The sequence below is a fragment of the Neodiprion lecontei genome, chromosome 1 (assembly GCF_021901455.1).
Source record: "Neodiprion lecontei isolate iyNeoLeco1 chromosome 1, iyNeoLeco1.1, whole genome shotgun sequence".
Lineage (NCBI taxonomy): Eukaryota > Metazoa > Arthropoda > Insecta > Hymenoptera > Diprionidae > Neodiprion > Neodiprion lecontei.
This window is the reverse complement of record NC_060260.1, coordinates 31297580-31316296: the sequence shown is the minus strand read 5'-3', so window position 1 is coordinate 31316296 and position 18717 is coordinate 31297580. Positions and strand designations below refer to the sequence as shown.

The following is an 18717-nucleotide window of genomic DNA, read 5'->3' as shown; positions in this document are numbered from 1 at the left end:
TGGGGACTCTTTGGTTATTTAATTATTAATATACATCCACTAAATAAGTATATTTATAGGACAAGTAATTTAGGACCATCTATTTATTTTTTACAAACACTTGACAGGTCTCCCAAATCAGGAAGACAATATTATGTGGACTGACTTTTTGATGATGGTATTGATTTATGAATACTTTTCTCATACTTGCAATCAAAACATACCTTACATACTTGTGCACCACATGCAACATTCATGCCCAATATTCATGAATACTTTGAAGTTAGAGGTGAATCAATGTTTATTTCATAATATGCACGTATCTATACAGGTAAATTAGCTTATTTAGTATTTATTGGGTGAGTGATTGAAATTGCGTAATATTTTTGTCATTGACTAAGATTAAATTTTCTAACTATAAATATGGTAACAATACAAAACATAATGCTCAGGTCTCTTGCTCTTTATAGTAATATATTCCTGATCGTTCTGTAACGATCTCAAAGAATTATATGCCAGCAATATCATTTACTTAACAGTATGTATAATAATTGGAATCTGTGCAATGGATAATATTTTTACCATGATTATTAGTTGCATATATACTCAATTTTATTTTCAGCCTCTGTGGCGACACGCAGAAAGTAATTTGTCACGTATTGAACGTTCACCTTACTGGATTAACACCAGTCCTTAACGTATGATGCCATTTATACTCTAGCTCCTAAGGAATTCATGGGTATGTCAAATATTTTTAGTAGTATAAGTTTAAAACTCCTCAAAATCAGTATTTTACCAATCATTTGTTGGTAAAAAATAATATGGTGTAGAAAATTTATTTGAGAAAAGTATCACATATTTTTTGCTTGTTAGCATAAGGTATCCGGTAGCGACTAATGAAGTGAGAAAGTAAAGAAGCTAAAAATTCTTCAGCTAAAATACTAAATTAAACTAAACTATCCTTGTACAACAGGGATTATTATCAACAGTAGCCAATTTTTCAAATCAACATGATTGAATCTATGATTTAGATTGAACCTCTATGTATTTTCCAGAGATTGGTTTGCTAGATACTTTTAACATTTCAACATTACGCTGAATTACAGTTTTTGCAAATAAAAAATCATTGTACGACACAAAATCGGATATCACTATGTTCAATCCGTCGCTGCCCGGTTTCTTATTGCGTATCCATGGTAAAGTATTATTTCTACAAACGTCGACTAAATCTCTTTCTAAGTTTCCAAAAACATGCTTCACAACATAGAAAGTATCTGGTGTAAGTAAACATTGGGAAACAAAACCAGTTCTTGGATTTCTAGATTCTAGTGATTCGTCCAAAAATTTAATAAGGTGTACCGGGTTGACCGTATTTGGCCATGGAGTCACCCATAAACTACTGAACCAAAAATTAGTGTGATTCATCACAGCCACATTTCTATATATTACGAATACTTGGTACTTTTCTAAGGCAAGCCACTGCAGAGAAATGTGAGTAAAGCTTGGAAAGATTGGACACAGTTTTCCTTTGAATGTTCTTTCAATAATATTTATTAGCATATTGTGGAGAGAATCGTTGAATTGGTAAAAATGTTGGAAATCAAGAATCACAACTTCGCCAGGATGCGACGTAAGCCAATCAGCAATATCTTCAAGTGGTTCCTCAACCGCAGCTCCATACAATCCGTGTAAAAAACATATTTCATTTACACCATCTTTTCTTGCCACTCGCAGGTCGAGGTAACGAATTCCTCCGTTGAGTTGGGCTTTGATGTCGTCATGTTGCGTTATCGACCAATTGAATATGACTGGCTTCGCTAGCATCTTGAAGCAGCCCAAGTGCCTCAAGAATTTTGGTCCATCGGGTCCAATCTCACCTTTCCGCGAAATTGTGTAGGTCATTGTATCATGTGAACCTGTTCATGTGTATTCAAATATATACTAACAACAGGCAATTCAAATTTTCTGATTTACAGCATCGATTTTTATTGAAGACATTTTTACACCATGACCTGACTTCACATCAAACATAAAACAAATGAAAGTTGTACCTGAAGTCCATAGTTTTACTGTAACTCGAGTGACGGGCAAAAACAGTGCAAAAAATATGTGAACGAACTACTAAGTGACAACTTCAAGCAACAGTGGCAAAGTGACAAAAGCTGTGTTCAAAATATATTATCTTAAAAGTTGGCGGAGAATAGAAGAAAGAGAAATTGGACTCTACAACGAGCGTTGTCATCTACGTCATGAGAAAGGTAAATAAGATTTGAAATATTAAAAATTTACGTCGAGTAATAAGTTTTCGTTGTTTTCGTCGTTATGTATGTGCGTAGAAGACATAACCTAATTAGTGTTTAAATCCGGGTCAGCAGCCTCTGCGATAACGCCTCCGGATAGGAAATATAGGCCGTGTTCGAAAATTGACTGACAGTACTGTCAGCAATCGTTTATCTCTTTTGCGCTGCCGAGTTCATGGACAGCTCTGTCTCTGTTCTAGCGAATTTCTAGTACTGGCAGTCAATTTACGAACACGGCCATAATAGTTGATAAGCCAAACGTACCGGGTATGGCCAGATGATTTATGGGTAATGTTTTCAACTGTGGCGGGAGATCGGACATCCAGAATTCGAGATTTTTGTAAATCGCGGTCTCTTCGGGCGGAGCATCGTCGATGTTCTGCATACCGAAAACTCTCACTTAATTACAAACGATAAAACCACCTGGTTCAAGGACCGGAATAATGTCACTGACTGCTACTCGCAGGTGTTCCTTGTAGCAGGTTTGTGACGCAAATGTCAGCCGCAGCCGCGCGATCGTTGCGAAGCTGACCTCACGCGATTCAATCTACTCGTCGTCTACGTTTTTCTCTCTCTCCTGACGTCTATCGTGATTGTCGAAATCGAGTTTAGTATTTATTCGAGTCTTTGTTCCCTTCCCCCATTGCTCCTAATGGCTTACACAGCAGTTCCCTGCAGATGTGAATTAGCGTTATTATTTCCCTTATCACACACGCCACCGAGCACGCAACGTTCACAGAATTTTGCGAATCTTCTTTTGTTGGCAAACAAAAGGATTTCAAACTGCCAATCCAGCATCCGAGCCAAAACGATACTGTCCGATAACGCTTTTGATATGCATACAAAAGACAAAGGAAAAGATAGTCCATTAATCATATCCGCATAGACATGTTTATTATACATATTATACATGTATTATTTGATTAACCGCACCAGGCTTTATCTTTTTCTCTTCCTGTCGCCTGCAATATTAATGGCTTGCAATCCGTCTTCGCGTGTTGCTTAGGCTGTAGGCTAAATACTAACACACAGGTCTACATCGTCGTTAACGTTTCGTATAACAATATTTATCTCTACTTATATAACTTGTCTATTTCTATTCGCATTTTCAATACTCACTATTTTTAACTATGTATTCACCGTTAACCTATAATTTACTTGAACTCGCCTCACCTGTGCATACTTTATTATATGCGTGATTTGTTCAGCTGTCAGCTTAACAATTTTTATATATTATTTTCCTCTTTAACACACACAATTGTTATTATTCTCACGACAATATCTGAAATTTTAACCAATGCGCGTTATGCTACATATGAAATTCTATCATGATTATGTATATTCACGCTTTCGTATACCTAGCATTGCGTAACTAATATACGTATGTCATACACTTCGCGCACTAAAATTAAAAATATTAAACAATTGATGCCGTGGCCAAGAGTTGAAAAAATACAAGAATACGAAATTATGGATATTACAAAAACCTGAGTCTTAAGCTGAAAGTTGGGCCTGTAGGTTTCATTTTCAATTTCGCATGTTTTTAAAACCCGAATTTAATCGTATTCAAATTTATATAATAAAACACTGAATCTTGGCTTCACGGGTATAACGAAATGTTATATCGATGGAATCAACCGCTACTCCACTAGCTGATACGTATTGTAAGCTGCATATAGTTAGGCACACCTGCTTCGGTAATCCTCTTTCGTCATTTCGCTGCTGCTTGCTATTCAATGCATAACTGAAATTCAAATTTTATACCAATCATCACAATTATAAAGTATAATCTATTCGACTAAGCGTTATTCGATGTACACAGCTTATCAGTCAGTTTGTTACAGTTTCTCTGTTTTTTCAAACTCCAGTTGTTCAATGAGTAGAATGTTTGTTTTATCCTGATATAGATATATTCGACGTCAGTATACAAGATATTTTATATCCTCTTTGGTCAGCTCTGAAGAATTCTTTGTAGCGTTTTTCTTGCTTTCAACTCACGCATGTATAAACTCATTTCTTCAATATCCGAAGGTTTTCTTATGACTCCTGATCAATATAGGCGTAACAAAGAAACGGCATATTGATTATACATCGACGCACAAGGCGGGGAGAAAAAGAACTTGTATTTCTTTGGGAATGCCTGATAAATAGAGTACAATATAAAACAGCTATTTTATACTATGCACGTATCACATGTATCAAACAACTTTCGTTACTAATGGATGTTTAATTTCCTGATCGTTCACGTGACTATTTCGTTTACCTTAGACCGGCCGTTTTACCACAACAAAGAGAGAGAGATGTTTCGAGTAAATATTTTTTAAAGACACACATTTGCACTTTGCTAGTCACATGCGATCAATAATATTCATTGAGGTCAGTTTACATATAAGCCATATGTTAGAGAGAAAGTGTATACTATGTATGTGAAGAAGAAAAATAGGTAGTGACGTTGATTGTGAAGCTGGCAACCCGAGCCGCCAACTGTCAGGGCCGAATCCAAGCCCGAGGCCCCAGGACAGAAATTTTATTGTTTCGTTTCACTGACGATCCGGAGTAAGTGTAAACGTAAGGGACTTTATGTAGAAACAGTATACAAGTATTTAAATATGGAAGCAAAATGTGCGTTTCAAAGCAAACAAAAAAAAATTGTTTTTCTGGCAAAGAAACGAAGCTTCAAATCAACGTTTCTCCATGCAAGTAATCCATTCACTTACGTTTAATACATTTCGAACAAGCTGCATCTCTTCCACACGAAGACGAAAATTCAATTTTTTCACTTGTACACTGTTTACGCCATGATTTTTTCACGTTTTCATTAGCCTTAAGATGTCAGTAAAGGAGACCTTGCTGTTGAAAACCAGCAGTATTTTTGGATAATTTCATTACAAGAGATTACGAATTTATTCGGAAGATGATTCTCTACAATCCCACAATTACATTTTTTCAACACATCACTATCTTCAAATCATTTTTCAAAACTATTCTGATATTGATTTTGATCAAGAAATTCAGTATTGTTATACTGAATTGATTATTGAGAGAGAAGAAAATATAAGATATGGTGAATATTTAGCAGGTTATCTACAGAAAAAATGAGTTATCGTGGCCTGAGAAATTGAACAAGTTTATTGAATTTCTCACCGTTTTCAAGCGAATTGAAATAGAAGAAAAACGATATCGAATCTCATGTCCTTAATGAGTAAAACCGTAATGTTTTACAATAATTTTACCTGTACGATCTCCTCATCTGAAATACAAAATCTTCGGTATCGGGGCCCCTGGCCCACGATTCGTCCCTGAAAAGCGGCTTGATTCGGCGGCAAGTTTTAGTGTCATAAAATGCTCCGATGTCATTATTGTCTTATCCGTAAATGGGTCAGGTTGCTTTAAATTCGTACAATGCGTCTCGTATATTTAATTGTAGAATGAATTCTCACGACAAAAGATTCGCCTTGACCCTCCACGAGGAACCCCCTGTGAATTATAACAGACCAGTGTTAAGTGGTAAGAGGTCATACTTCCTATGATTTGAAACTAATTCGAGGCTGACCATGGGTTGAAATATTCAATTCAGCTGAGTAATGGTCGTTGAGGTAAGGACGAGTTATTTATACATTACGGATCAAGGAATAAATAATTTAGTACAATTATAAGCCTTACGCCATTAACCTTGTGCCGAAATTATTGCTTTTCACAAAATCTTGTTTACCAACTTAAAAATTCTTAGAATTATGGTATCATGCAAAGTCTATAAGTGCATGCCTGTAAAAAATTGGGCTAGCCTTACAGGCTCGTGTTTATGCAACTACCTTGGATGTTCTTGCAAGTAGTATTTCAACGATCACTAGATCATTGTACAATAACAACAAACCGAGCCAGATCGAATTACCAGTTCATCGAGCACTGTTATTCAAGCCCAAGTGTTTCATTTTTTTCATCCTGAAAGTACTCTCTGAATTAATGTCGTTCGTCCAAACTCGTGAATATATGGTTTCCGGATAAGAAATTGAAGTCACATCGCGTTCGTCTCTTCCTTAATGTTCGTTGTTAATTAAATGTTGCGTGCGAATAGAGAGTCTGTGGCACATAATAGGCAAGGTGACCAAAGTGCTGTCCGCTCAGTTAGTACAGACTAGGCAGTATTTTTGCAACCGAGACTGACGAATAACGCGGGATATCAAGAATTACTGAATTTTCACTATAATTTAACTCTCGTAAACATCAGGTGCACAGTATGTAATTAATCAGAATGAACTGCGGCTTCCTGTTTGCGCTTTTATCAGTGTGTTCTGCACGAAGCTACACGGATTACAAGTAAATATTCAGTCATAACTTTATCATGCGATGAGTGATCGCGGGGGGTGGAACAAATTAGGCATAACATCGGTAATTTAACACCTTCCATATCAAAACAGCATTATAAAACCAAATTTCATTAGTATGACAAAGCGTTCTCAAACATCATTCGGGATCACAACTGACACGTTAAATGTTTATTTTTGTCACGTCACAACCAGCAGAGTTGTAAATCGTCGATACAATCAGCACATATATACGTACTTCGTTTTATTAGGTATATAAGAAGAGCTAGGACTAACTGCAAAGAAATATGGATAGTTGTAGAATTTTATCATCGCGTGTTCCGAAAGCATCCTCTTGTACTCACCGATGTTTATATTTGCACGGTTTCTTTTATTTTCTTTCGTCAAACAGACACATGTTGATGCAGATATGGACGTTTCTACCTATGATAAACTGAGTTATACATGAGATATTGTGTATTTTATCGTCGGATCATACGCCGGGCTCCTCACCTGCGGTGCTGATTGTGAGCTGTTTGTGCCGTACATATAATGATTATATCAGCCTTACGATTCGCAGAATATTTCGCTGCGCATAACTCGTTTCACAACAAGAATTTCCAAACACGCAAATTTCTACAGCTGAAATAATACTTGTACTTCATTCGATGTATCCACCGCGTTATTTGAACAAAAATATAGATATAAAAAACATGTTCTTCGGGGATCTATCTTTAGGTCTGATACAGATGTGCAAATTTTCGATTGATTGAATCGGAACAAAACTTTTGCGTATAGGCATATTTATAAATTATTTTCGCATACCTTAATTGACTTGTAAACTGCGACAAACTTGAAAGTGACTATCAATTTGCATCAAGTTTTTCGGATAAAGATATCGTTGTATTTTATTGTATAAAAGTAATCGATCTATCGTCATCGAAAACTGTGCCACGTGTCACAATCTGTGTCGGTGTTCACGTGGCAAACGCGGCCGCATATTTTTGTAAGTCACTTTTCACCTTATTACGATGAAAACAAAGTATAAGTGTGATCTTTGTACGTAATTAGCGTTTCACGAATAAGATAACGTTCATCCATCCTAGGTAAAGACCTAATGTAAAAGGCATATCTTATCCGTCGTTTCCCGTCGATATGCGCAATCAAAGATTTAGAGCGATATTCCAACTTTTCAAATTTCGTACCGAAGATTCCTTCGACCAATATTTATGCAAAGCACACCCCTTTTTCCTAGAAATTATTATCTAAAAATGAAAATGGACTATCAATTATTTTTCTTCTATTGTTAACAACAGCAATATTTAAATTGCGATGGGTTAACTTTACACACATTAGGAACCGAGGGGTAAACATATCCCAACATATATCGACCACTTTCCTACGCTTAATAAGATCAGTGAACCGTTTTTAGGTCGTGAGATAAATAAAATTCATTACACCTGTGCGTGCCGTGTTTTATATTTGAAGGCTGAGAGTTACCGCAATTGTAACTGTAAATAACAATTCAAGGCAGCTCATGTAGTTAAATAGATAAGACTGCAATCGTAGAAAAGAAAAAAAAAGTATATGACCGATGACGAGAAATGGACTCCGTACCATTTTTTCTTCACCGTCATCCACTGATTAAGCTGATCGATTTGCGACACGTTTCACATGTCGTTGATTTCAATTCAACCTTGTTTACGCCTAGATAATAACGTCACGACCACAACGCGTCTTCTTAAGGTTCGTTCAATTCTCGAACTGCACATTAAATTTCGGGCAATCCCTGATCAACTGTTCATTTTTTGACCCTTTATTAAATTTTTTTTTTTTTTATTTGTGATAATAGCCAGTCTTACGATTAACTTGTAGTTTTATTTTGCCACGAAATTACACTCGCTGAAGGACCTGCCAACCATGTATATTAGGCATGGTACTAAGAGCTCGATGACTTGCCTTCCCACTTGATACACGTGGATATAAAGTTCCCCAACCCGCGAAGCCATCAAGCCATTTCCACGAAACTTTTTCCCGAGAATATAAACAAGCCAGCCTCTAGAAATACTTCTGAAAGTTGATAACACAATTTGGACCAGACCACTTATACCATTTTCTCTGATTTCCCGCACACAATTTATCCTAATGACTTGCAGTCAGGTGCGTCGACCACAAGATGCACAATGAAATGGGAAGTGATAGATTATATGACTGAAATACAAGCGGTAGATACTTGTCGTCGGTTCGATAACCTTTGGCGATAATTTAATTGCATTTACAGCTGCGTTGGAATACTCAACGGAATATAACGTGCTATTTCAAAGTCGAAATGTTGAGGCAATTATTTTGTTTCTTCATTTGTATCTAACACACTTTCATGCATTATACGCTTACAGTACATTACATGTTCATACCCCCCACGTATTTACGTACTTCCATCTCTATGTACGTACATACATACATATTCTGTTAACGAAACGCTGGTCGAACCAATTGCACGATAGATAATGCGATGACCTTTCCGTGACCTCCGCGTAATACTTGTTTCGATTCGCTTACCGAAATTATCACATTTTTCCAGACAAGTTTATGGTACGAATTATTTCATTTCGTAATCGGTAGGTCAACGTGACGTTACGTTGCACAATGGTACACGTTAACCATCCTACTGCATTCTGGCAATAAGTTGTCGCAACGACCGTGGCCTCGGTTATACCTTCATGTGCGAATCTTGACGACTAGGTTTTTTTTGTTTTTTTTTTTTTTTGACAACTTCTAGATCTCGAACTCTACGCAAGCTTCGTTGACGCGAAAAAATATAATGGCACGAGTCTCTTATGCGTTGACCGAATTATGACGATTTGGAAAATTGTATAATGTGAATGCGCATGTATGTCGACCTGTCGGAAATTCGAACGAATTGAAAAGTTATACGAGAACAGTGTGTAACCATCGAACAGTTGCTGTATTGTCTTTGTCGACGTTTCCGTCACGCGATGACAAGTTACCAGATGTTAGCCAGCATCGCACGCTTTCTGGGCGTTATTCGTGGATATGCGTAAGCAGTCTACTTTTCCTCATGTCTTCCTCGTGTCATGTCACTCACTCTCTTCTCGGAAATCGGAATACTGTGCCAGAGGAAATGAATCTTGGTTTGTCCATGAAGGAGCTCTCACGATTTATAAGATTAAAATTCGAATCGAGATTTTGTATCGGATATTTCGCGCTTTCTCAATTCAAAAACATCCCGTGTCTGTTATTTCGATGACATATCAAAAGCGGTGTCGATAGACGAGACAAGCGCTCGAACGGATCAAAGGACGACTTCAGACGCCTCAGCTTTCACGTTACTTTCATCAACGTAAATTTTTATATTTCTCGCAACTTTTCCAAACCGCTGCTGCAGATTAAGCAGATTATATTTATAGCTCTAGATCAATTGTGTTGTAAAAAAAAAAAAAAAATTTGTAATTACCGCGATAAATGACGATAGAGGAAAACACGACGTCGCCTTGGATGGATCAGGATTAAGTGAGGATAACGAATGCGATAATCGATTTCTTAATTATACCTATGTGGTCGAACGAAGAGAACTGGCAGGAAGTTTATTACCATATCATCTCTCATATACGTACATTGTAGTTGTGATAATTTGAAAACGCTGCGAACTCATTGGACGCCGAAATAGACACGCCTCAGAAACACGTTTTTGTCTTATCATCGCGCTGCGTATCGCAACCACCCGCGAATATACCGTCGAGAAAGTTGTAGTACGGAGTGATCAGCGGCTGAGTTCGGTCCTCTCTCCCATATCGAAATTTCAAGCTTCCAATTCATTCATATCAGCTTCCTGAACCCATTTCAGGACTTTATCAATCAACGTACCAATAGCTGAGACATCGCGGTTATGGTACGTGACTGGGCTCTATGTATAACGAACTTCGCAATGCGATCAGCTCTTATTCGTAATTATCGATAACAAAGTATTCTCAACGAATAAATTTGATACTTGTTACAGGACGAAAGTCAGGCCAAGGATCCGACCCCATTAGCAATGCTCTTCGCAGGTGCGTGTACCTCAGTTTATTTAAATACCGGTATCCAGCTGGTATGCCAAAAGCCTTCGGCTTGGCAAATGCTGATGTGCAGGTAGCATATTTCGTAGGATTCGATGATTGCTGGATCGCGGGGGATCCAGGCTTCTGTCGAGGATGTGAGGCTCGTTTCTCACTTTTAGAAAAACGATCGGGGAACGTAACAGTCACGTTACGTCGACGTTTGATGGGCGCGTTGATTATTCTTGTCTTATAATTTTTTTTTTTTTTCTCTACGATCATATCACTGCAATTCAAACTCAAATGACGATGGACGCGGTTGTTGTTTGCGACTGACGACGCGTTTACGCGACTTCCCGTGGAAGTAAAAACGTTCGGTGGCATTTGCGCGAGAATCGGGTCAATTAAGTAACACGTATTCAAAAATTAAAACGTTCATGCGATAAATAGCGAGATGCCATTACAGCCAAACAACACGTTGGAACGATATTTTGCAATTGATTTTAACACTTGCATTGCAAAACGTTTTACGCGCTATCGCAATCAGGCTTTTTTTATTATTTCAATTTTGAATTAATAAAGGCGTACTTGTGTGAGCAATTTCGAATAAGTACACTGTTAAAAATGATTGTATATTTACTGGAAGACAGTTGCAAGTTTACAAATTACTATGTATTTGATTTAAACTTCCGATAAAAATTTTTGATTCTACTAAAATTTACAAGACTAAAGCAAAAAAGTAATTTGAATTTACTGTATTTGTGTAATAAATTTATTGTATCTGTGAATCGAATAAACAGTAAATGCATGGTGAATTCACTGTTCCGTATCCGAATAAAACTTCCAATACTGTGACATTTTTACCAGTGTAAAAACAGGCGTAACATAAGTAAAATTAGTGAAAAAAAATTCGTAACACAAACACTTATAAACAATAAATTACTTGCGCCTGTTCTTCAAATTTACTCTTGATCACACTACGCAAACACCTGGGTAGAGAGTTATATTGCTACCGAAACTTTTGGAAATCAGATTAATTACGTTTAATGAGTCGTAAGGTCTAAGGGATAATTATCACGGAGTAACATTGTTAACGCACGTGTCTGCAATTATTTTTGTCCACCTGCGCAGGTCACGTGATAAATCATATACACATTGAAGTCGAATATTTGTACCTTCTCTGCTCCCTGTAATACCTCATCTGTCAGCATTCTGTAACGAAGATAAGATATTGCTCTAGAATCAATCATCGCCTCGTATTATTACGAGCGCACGTGTTCTAGTTCCCGTGGAAGAGCTAACAGTTTGTCTAATCTTTTCGCAGGGTCGATTTCTTTCGCAATTTCAGAATCAACGGTATATATACAGAAAATTTCCTACCGAGCAGCGAATTATTCTAAATATAATTAAAATAATCGCTGAACACATTAATATCAACGATTTGTATAATGTAATATTAATACGCGTTATCTCATGTTATGCGCTGCTGTATAACCATGGCACTTGTGCAAATCGGTACTCACGCCTGTTATCACTCTTATTTCACTGGCGTAGACTTTCTGCGATTAAATATTCGCGTTTGAAATTTTTCGAACTCGCGTAATACAACCTGCGTACGTGTCGGACCATCAGGTACAATGTTTTCTTCAAATAATCGGGGAATCTTCGTTATTAGGAGTGATTACCTTGACCAGCCGTTCTTAGTATTCACCGGACATACGTACGTGAGAGGAGTGATAATCATCTCACTGATAATTCGGTAAATATTGCCTGTTCGATCGACACGTAGTACGAATTGGTCTAATTGTTTTGCGAATGTTTTTGTTCACCACTTTTAATTAGTAGTGTTCTATAATTCCTGAGCTTCTAGACGCGTAGATATTTGTTTCAAGGTTTTGCTAATCTGAAGCTCACACCTCTCTTATTATTCTTTCAAGTCTGACAATCAATTCATGTTTATAAATAGTTTTTGCGTTTTATAAACCTCGGTTGACTCTAAGTTCGTGTTTATCTGCCTCCCCAAAATCTCCTTGATTTCTTTTACTAGGTAAACCTCCGTCATTCGAACACACAAATACTGTAGATTACTCGAGTTACCGGCTGCTTGTGTTTCATAGATTCTCTCTTTTTCAACCATCTGAATATGATCGGTTCGCACAACCAACGGGCAGAAAATGTTTCAACAACCCTGTTTCCTATAAAAAATAACCTGTTGTTGAAACGAAAATCTAGAAATATCTCTCAATGATACAACGGAATGCCTGACCTCGGTTTGCTCGAGTCTGGCAACAGCAGCTATGAATAATTTTTGAAATTTTACGTACGTTTCACGGTTGGTACGACGAAATTAAATATTGATCTTTCAGCCCGAGATTCTGTTGGCTTCAAAAATGTGCTCTGTTGAAAGTTTGCAAACATCAGTATGCACGTAAAGACCTGGAACCCGATGTAGAAAGATCTTACTTGGTTGCCGCAGGCGTCTGTTTCACGCAAAGTTGGGTAAAAAAAGATTATACAGCTTCTCCGAATAACACGGAAAATTATTATTGTTATTCGCTGTTTGAACCAGCTTCAAGAAAAGCACATCCGAGTGAAAATAGATGCAGTTCAAAAACCGAATCTGAACGTGGCGTGGTAAATAGTAAAAAAAATCAAATTACGCCGAGATCTATACCGCGAATACTATATACATATACCTATACAGGGCGAATCAACTTTTATTTAAAGGATTCAGCAGCTTCCACGAAACTGTTCGGGAATTAGATAGAGGTCAAGGGAGCGTTCGAAATTTGCACCCCACAGGTGAAAATATTAGTTGCCTTGAACGAATGGTTCTAATGTCGTTCGTAAAACTTCCACAATCTCGCTTTAAATGAACTCTGTGTAAACGATGATCCAATTAGCCGTCTTATTTTTTAATTTCTACAGCTAGAAAGCGCAGAAAAAATTTGGCACCGAATTTTCATTTCTCGGAACTGTTGGATCGTTGATACTCAGTTTTATTTATATAAGAAGTAGGAAATATTTTATTTAGTTTAAAAATAATGTGGGTATCAACAAGCAAGATTGAACTCTGCGGGAAAGAACATGTTTTCACTTTTATTTATATATCATTATTATTATAAGAAAGTTTGACGACAATCTGTGGATCATTTTTCTTGCAAGTAAATTTGTTCTGACGTACATCACAGAAAAAGAATTTCGTTTGTGCTTAATTTAGTCTCTTATTCAGTTGAACTTAATTTATAAGTAGGTACACTCACTTGGCGAGTTGTTTTTTCAGGCAAATTTATTTATACCGATATCTTCGCAAATGTTTTCGGAACTAAGCACAAAAAATAAAATAATATTAAAATGAAAAGAAAGATTCGATTCATTGCACAATGATAGCGGTGTTTCAAGATAACGTCAGGATCCGATAAATGCAAATTCACCGTTGTAGGAACAACGTATATTTTTCGCCGTCATGACGGTGTATACTTTTTGAAACCGTAGTGATATCAGCCTGTGCGATTCTTTTGAATTACTCGGCTTATCGTTAGCCAGAATATTTTTTCCCCAATTCGAGTTCGAGCGGCACTACGAAGCATAATACGAAATCTCATTGACCCAAAAAAATAATGTTCTTGCTATGAACCCGGTCTGAAAACGCTGCGCGTATAAACTATTCCAAGACGAACATCATCTTTGCTGCGAATTGGATGCCAGCCAAGTGCAAGAAATAGATTTGAAACATTTTGCAAGCTTAAAATCGGACACGAGGGCTTCGCATAGTCTGATCCTAAATGTTCAATTGTACATGACGCTGGCTGGATTGAGTTTACTGCGCGTGTTCCACACTAGAACAATGAAAGATCAGAACAAATCATTCATCGTGTGTCGTGATCAAAGAAACTTCCTGCCTGCGCAAAACTTAGAATAGGCAAATGTACGTTCATTGAATGTCTCATGACCCGTTTTTTAACGTCGACGAGTCGTGAAAAACATCTTTTGGAAGTCAATAAACGGGTTACGAGACCCCTTTTAATTAACCATCGTTTTGACGGTTTGACTTTGGTGCCTTCTGGGTCATTATTCATGAACTCCTAAGTCGATGTTACGACGAAAGAATATCGGGCATTATGTAGAACAATTTCTCACACCTATGTGTATGTATGTAAATATGCAATACAATGCCAGAAACGGAAATAAAGTTAGGTATATGTGATCGCTACTTGGACGAGCCTAGGAAATACTCTAAAACTTTTTCAGACAACGAACCGATATCGGTGCGGACGTTTTTTCGTCTTTGAGGCGTAACCCATGCGTCGTGAAAGCCTGAGGTACAAAATTCCACCTACTTACCGAATATACTACTTGCAGTAGATAAAAATAGTTCGTGTAGATGAAAAAGAATTCTAACTTTAGAAATATAATTACGACAATTTATTAAAAAGCTTACTAGTTGCTAAAGATATTCACGTAATCGCATCGATTCTAGAATAAATACTGATATTGTAAGGTTAGGTCGGGGGGTAATTTTTATGAACATTACTTAATTTTCGAGAATTTAAGGTGAACTCCGCCAACGGGTTCCAACAGGAAAGCTGCTGGGTTAGGCACGTATGGAATATTGGTTTTATCGGACATGTCAACTTTGAAGTTTGATAATATTTTGATCAAGCCCAATTTCGTTTGGTAGGTACCGAATCGTGCACCTGTAACAAGCATTGAATATTATATTAAAATACTAACGCGAAAACAAAGACGATTGCAACAAGTGTTATTTCAATTCGGAACGACAAACGTTACCGATGCAGTTTCTGGGTCCGTCGCCAAAAGGTAGATACGTCATTGGGTGCCTGGCTTTGACCATCTCATCCGTGAACCGTTCGGGATCGAAGACTGTTGGTTTTGGGTAGTATTCGGGATTCTGTTGAATTTCCCAGGTCGGGATCCATATCATTTGACCTTTCGGAATCGTGAGGTTTGTGCCTCTAAAAGTATACTCGGCCATTGCCTTTCGCATGTGCAAGAGAACCGGTGGCCTGAGCCTCAGGGTTTCTGAAACCAGTAGAAAGAAAATTACATCTCATCCATCCTCGAAGTTGATTCAGTATTCGCAATTCGCATCTGTACGGCGTCTGAGCATCACCTTGGAAAACCATGTCCAAATACTTTAGCTTCTTCACACCATCGTAGGTAATATCCCCATTATTAGCTTCAAGTGATTCGATTATCTCTTGTCGCAGTCTTTCCTGCATGTCGTGGTTTTGGGCGAGCTCCATTAAAGCGTGGCTGATGGTAGTTGACGAAGTCTCGAAGCCAGCAATGAAAAATACAAAGGCCTGAGCAGCGATTATAGCATCCGTCAGTTCTGCAATTAAATCGGTAGAGTTTAAATTTTTATGTGCATATCGTCTATTAGCGGCTCTGTCTAGACTTATATCTTTTCAGTACCACCGATATCTCGTCAAGAGCTTATAGATATCGCGGAACACTCGGCAATCAGCAGACGCTGAAGTGTATCGTACGCTAATATCAGCAGGATCAAGAATTGTCCGTCGCGCAGGGAAGGCGTCATATTGTTCTAGCATATAAGATTGCCAACGAAAGAATGCATGGAAAAAAATTATCGTAGCATTTACTACATTGAAGACTGGCGCACTTTTGTTGTCGACTTCACTACAATTCTTGTAACTACAACTTTTCTCCGTGATAAATTGGACTCATAACTTGGACAATTTTTGCAATAATTTCGACAGAAAATTGCGCCATTCCCTCATTTTGCCGGCAAGGTAGTAAACCCAGCAGTAATTTTTCTCCGTGAACGTGTCGATTCATCGTGAGTATTAAAAAATGATGCAAAGTGTTTCACGATTAGTAAGTTACATGCAATGAAAGCTTTGGCAAAGCCGTACAAACACGGTACGGGCACAATCTTTGTCAACGTGACTTTAAATATTATCATACAAGAATAGAGTACCGAAACGTGACGTATGTACCAGAATCTCTACTCGAAAAGTATGATAATCGCCAACGTAAGATTCATATACTCTTACCGAAATCTGATTTTTCCGGATGATTTTTTATTTCCATTAGCATCTCAATAAGATCGGCTCTACGAACGTTATTTTTCATTCGGTGATCGATCGTTTCCTTCACCGACGACAAAAAAAATTTCGTAATATCATCTCCCATAGCCGATATTCCGAGTAACTCGTAAAGCCAAGGGGACGACGACCGCAACAAGCTGAGAACTCTTCTTTTCGGATCCATTTTGAAAAATTTTCTCCCCATTTTTCTGAATTCACTGTCTTCGTCAGCGAGCGCGTTCATCTGCAGGCCAAAAGCGCAGCTACCGATCACGTCGGTGGTGTACTTGGCAGTTATTTCGCGGCAGTCGATGGGCTCACCCTTTTCCACGATATTGTTTAAGTACTCTTCAAAGTAATCGGCACATTCCAATATCAGGTAGAACATATTCTTCATTTTCCCCGACGTGAACGCTGGCGATAGCTTAGAACGAAGTGGTCGCCACCTCGTTGTTTCCAAATTGAATAGATGCGTACTTAGTGGTTCGACCTTGTCGTGAACAGGCATACCTCTCTCCGAGAACGTCGAAAAGTCTTTGATCATCACGTCCTTGATGAGTTCAGGGTCACGCACGATCAGCACGGGCGTGCGACGATCGTATACGCCTATCAAAGGAGCACCAGGGAACTGATCGCATATCTTCTTCAACTGCACTCCAAAGTTCTCTCTTACGAGCAAGACGTCCTTCATGTTTCCAAATATCAGCCCAGGTTCTGGTCCTAAAATTCCCCGCTCCTTCCAAAAACTGTAGTTTGCCACAAGGTAGTACCAGATACCAGTCAAGACAATCGCGACAGCGCACAGCGACTCCGCAGGCCCAAGGGCACCGATCATTTTTAATGATTTCGACGAACGACACCAATTCGTGAATGAATAAGAATAACAATTGTTGGTGCAAGTAACCTAGTTGTTCTACGCGTGGTTAACTGATATGCTATTACCGTGCCAGTGTACCGCTTACTGAACTGAAACGAGCCTTGTTATGTACTTTTACCAGACATGACTAATCAAGATATTGCAGCATGACCGTGGAAATGAAGTCTCACTCTCAGAAATACCGCATCGTAACGCTGAGCAAGCTATTTCTGAAAGATAACTGGTTTTTTTTCTTCCAATTTCTTCGTTTTTTTTTTTTACATTTCGAGAACTGGGACAGATTCGTTCGAAACTAACCTCATTTCCCGAAGGGTTCAGCCTTTTTCGTTTCATTTACAGATACTTAGATTGATTCTGACACGTTCTATATCCCTAGAAAATTTACGACTCACGGTGCTGGACAAGCACCGTATGAACTTCTTTTTTATTTGCTGCTCGGCCTGAGCACTGAACTATGAATTATAGTGTGGTGAGCCTGAAGCCCGTGGTAGGCAGTCCAACCGGTGCTCATCCAACACCGTTGATAATAAAATTTCTAGGGATATCGAACTTGTCAGAATCTAAGTGTCGGTACTGTAAGAATTTGAACGTGGTAGTCACATACATACATACAGCGCTCAAGCGTAATGCGATGAATGAAGTTACGCTACATCGTGCCGAGCAGGGCGTCGAGAGGTATCTGTCGAAGAGTAAACACATAAATTAGCGAGTGACGATTTGAGGTAAGTGTAACGGTGATAGACACGTTTAGACCCAATTATTGACGCTTTTATTTTCCAAAATAATAAATTGACGGTACAGATTGTGAATTTCTTGATGACTAAAACCAATTGCTAGAGGGTTGGACACTACAAATTTATTTTTTGGTAATTTCAAAACTAAGGTTCAACCAGATACAACCGAAAAAGGTCAATAAGCGGTACACTTACCTTAAAATTAGAAAGTATTATATTATAAATTATTTTATCACGGCGTTTGTTCTTCTTATTCCTTCGAACCCTGTTGGGAAATTTATAAATTCGCAATTATAAATTTTGAAAACTGACAATATAAGAGGAATACTGACGGTTCAACATAATCATAATTAAAACATATCTTCAGCATACGATGCTTCTAAAGATAAACATT

The 18717-nt window shown here is 37.9% G+C and overlaps 3 protein-coding genes across 8 annotated transcripts in view; 1 reads left to right on the top strand and 2 right to left on the bottom strand.

The window, feature by feature from the left end:
- Positions 1–848: 848 nt before the first annotated feature.
- LOC107217164 (PI-PLC X domain-containing protein 3) lies at positions 849–6915 on the bottom strand. 5 transcript variants are annotated; one of them, XM_046730955.1, is made up of 4 exons: positions 6843–6915; positions 6092–6221; positions 2544–5756; positions 849–1895 (listed from the first exon to the last, which is right to left on the bottom strand). In XM_046730955.1, exons 3-4 carry the CDS (start codon positions 2662–2664, stop codon positions 1000–1002), a joined length of 1017 nt encoding a protein of 338 aa, XP_046586911.1. In that variant the 5' UTR covers positions 2665–5756; positions 6092–6221; positions 6843–6915; the 3' UTR covers positions 849–999. The 5 variants fall into 5 exon arrangements, with proteins under 5 accessions (XP_046586911.1, XP_046586918.1, XP_015510036.1 ...); XM_046730962.1 differs by lacking the exon at positions 6092–6221 and having other exon boundaries at positions 6843–6914; XM_015654550.2 differs by having other exon boundaries at positions 6092–6870.
- Positions 2214–18717, top strand: part of LOC107217173 (6-phosphofructo-2-kinase/fructose-2,6-bisphosphatase) — a 41555-nt gene continuing 25051 nt past the window's right edge. Inside the window, exons 1-2 of one of the 2 annotated variants that reach the window (XM_046730890.1) lie at positions 2214–2237; positions 10602–10650. In XM_046730890.1, the coding sequence (XP_046586846.1) occupies positions 2229–2237; positions 10602–10650 (58 nt within the window). In that variant the 5' untranslated portion in view covers positions 2214–2228. Of the gene's footprint in view, positions 2238–10382; positions 10494–10601; positions 10651–18717 lie in introns of those variants that run through there. The other variant, XM_046730893.1, reaches the window with a different exon arrangement.
- On the bottom strand, positions 15049–17677 carry LOC107217175 (cytochrome P450 6A1). The gene is made up of 4 exons (XM_015654580.2): positions 16680–17677; positions 15773–15994; positions 15430–15681; positions 15049–15335 (listed from the first exon to the last, which is right to left on the bottom strand). Exons 1-4 carry the CDS (start codon positions 17545–17547, stop codon positions 15169–15171), a joined length of 1509 nt encoding a protein of 502 aa, XP_015510066.1. The 5' UTR covers positions 17548–17677; the 3' UTR covers positions 15049–15168.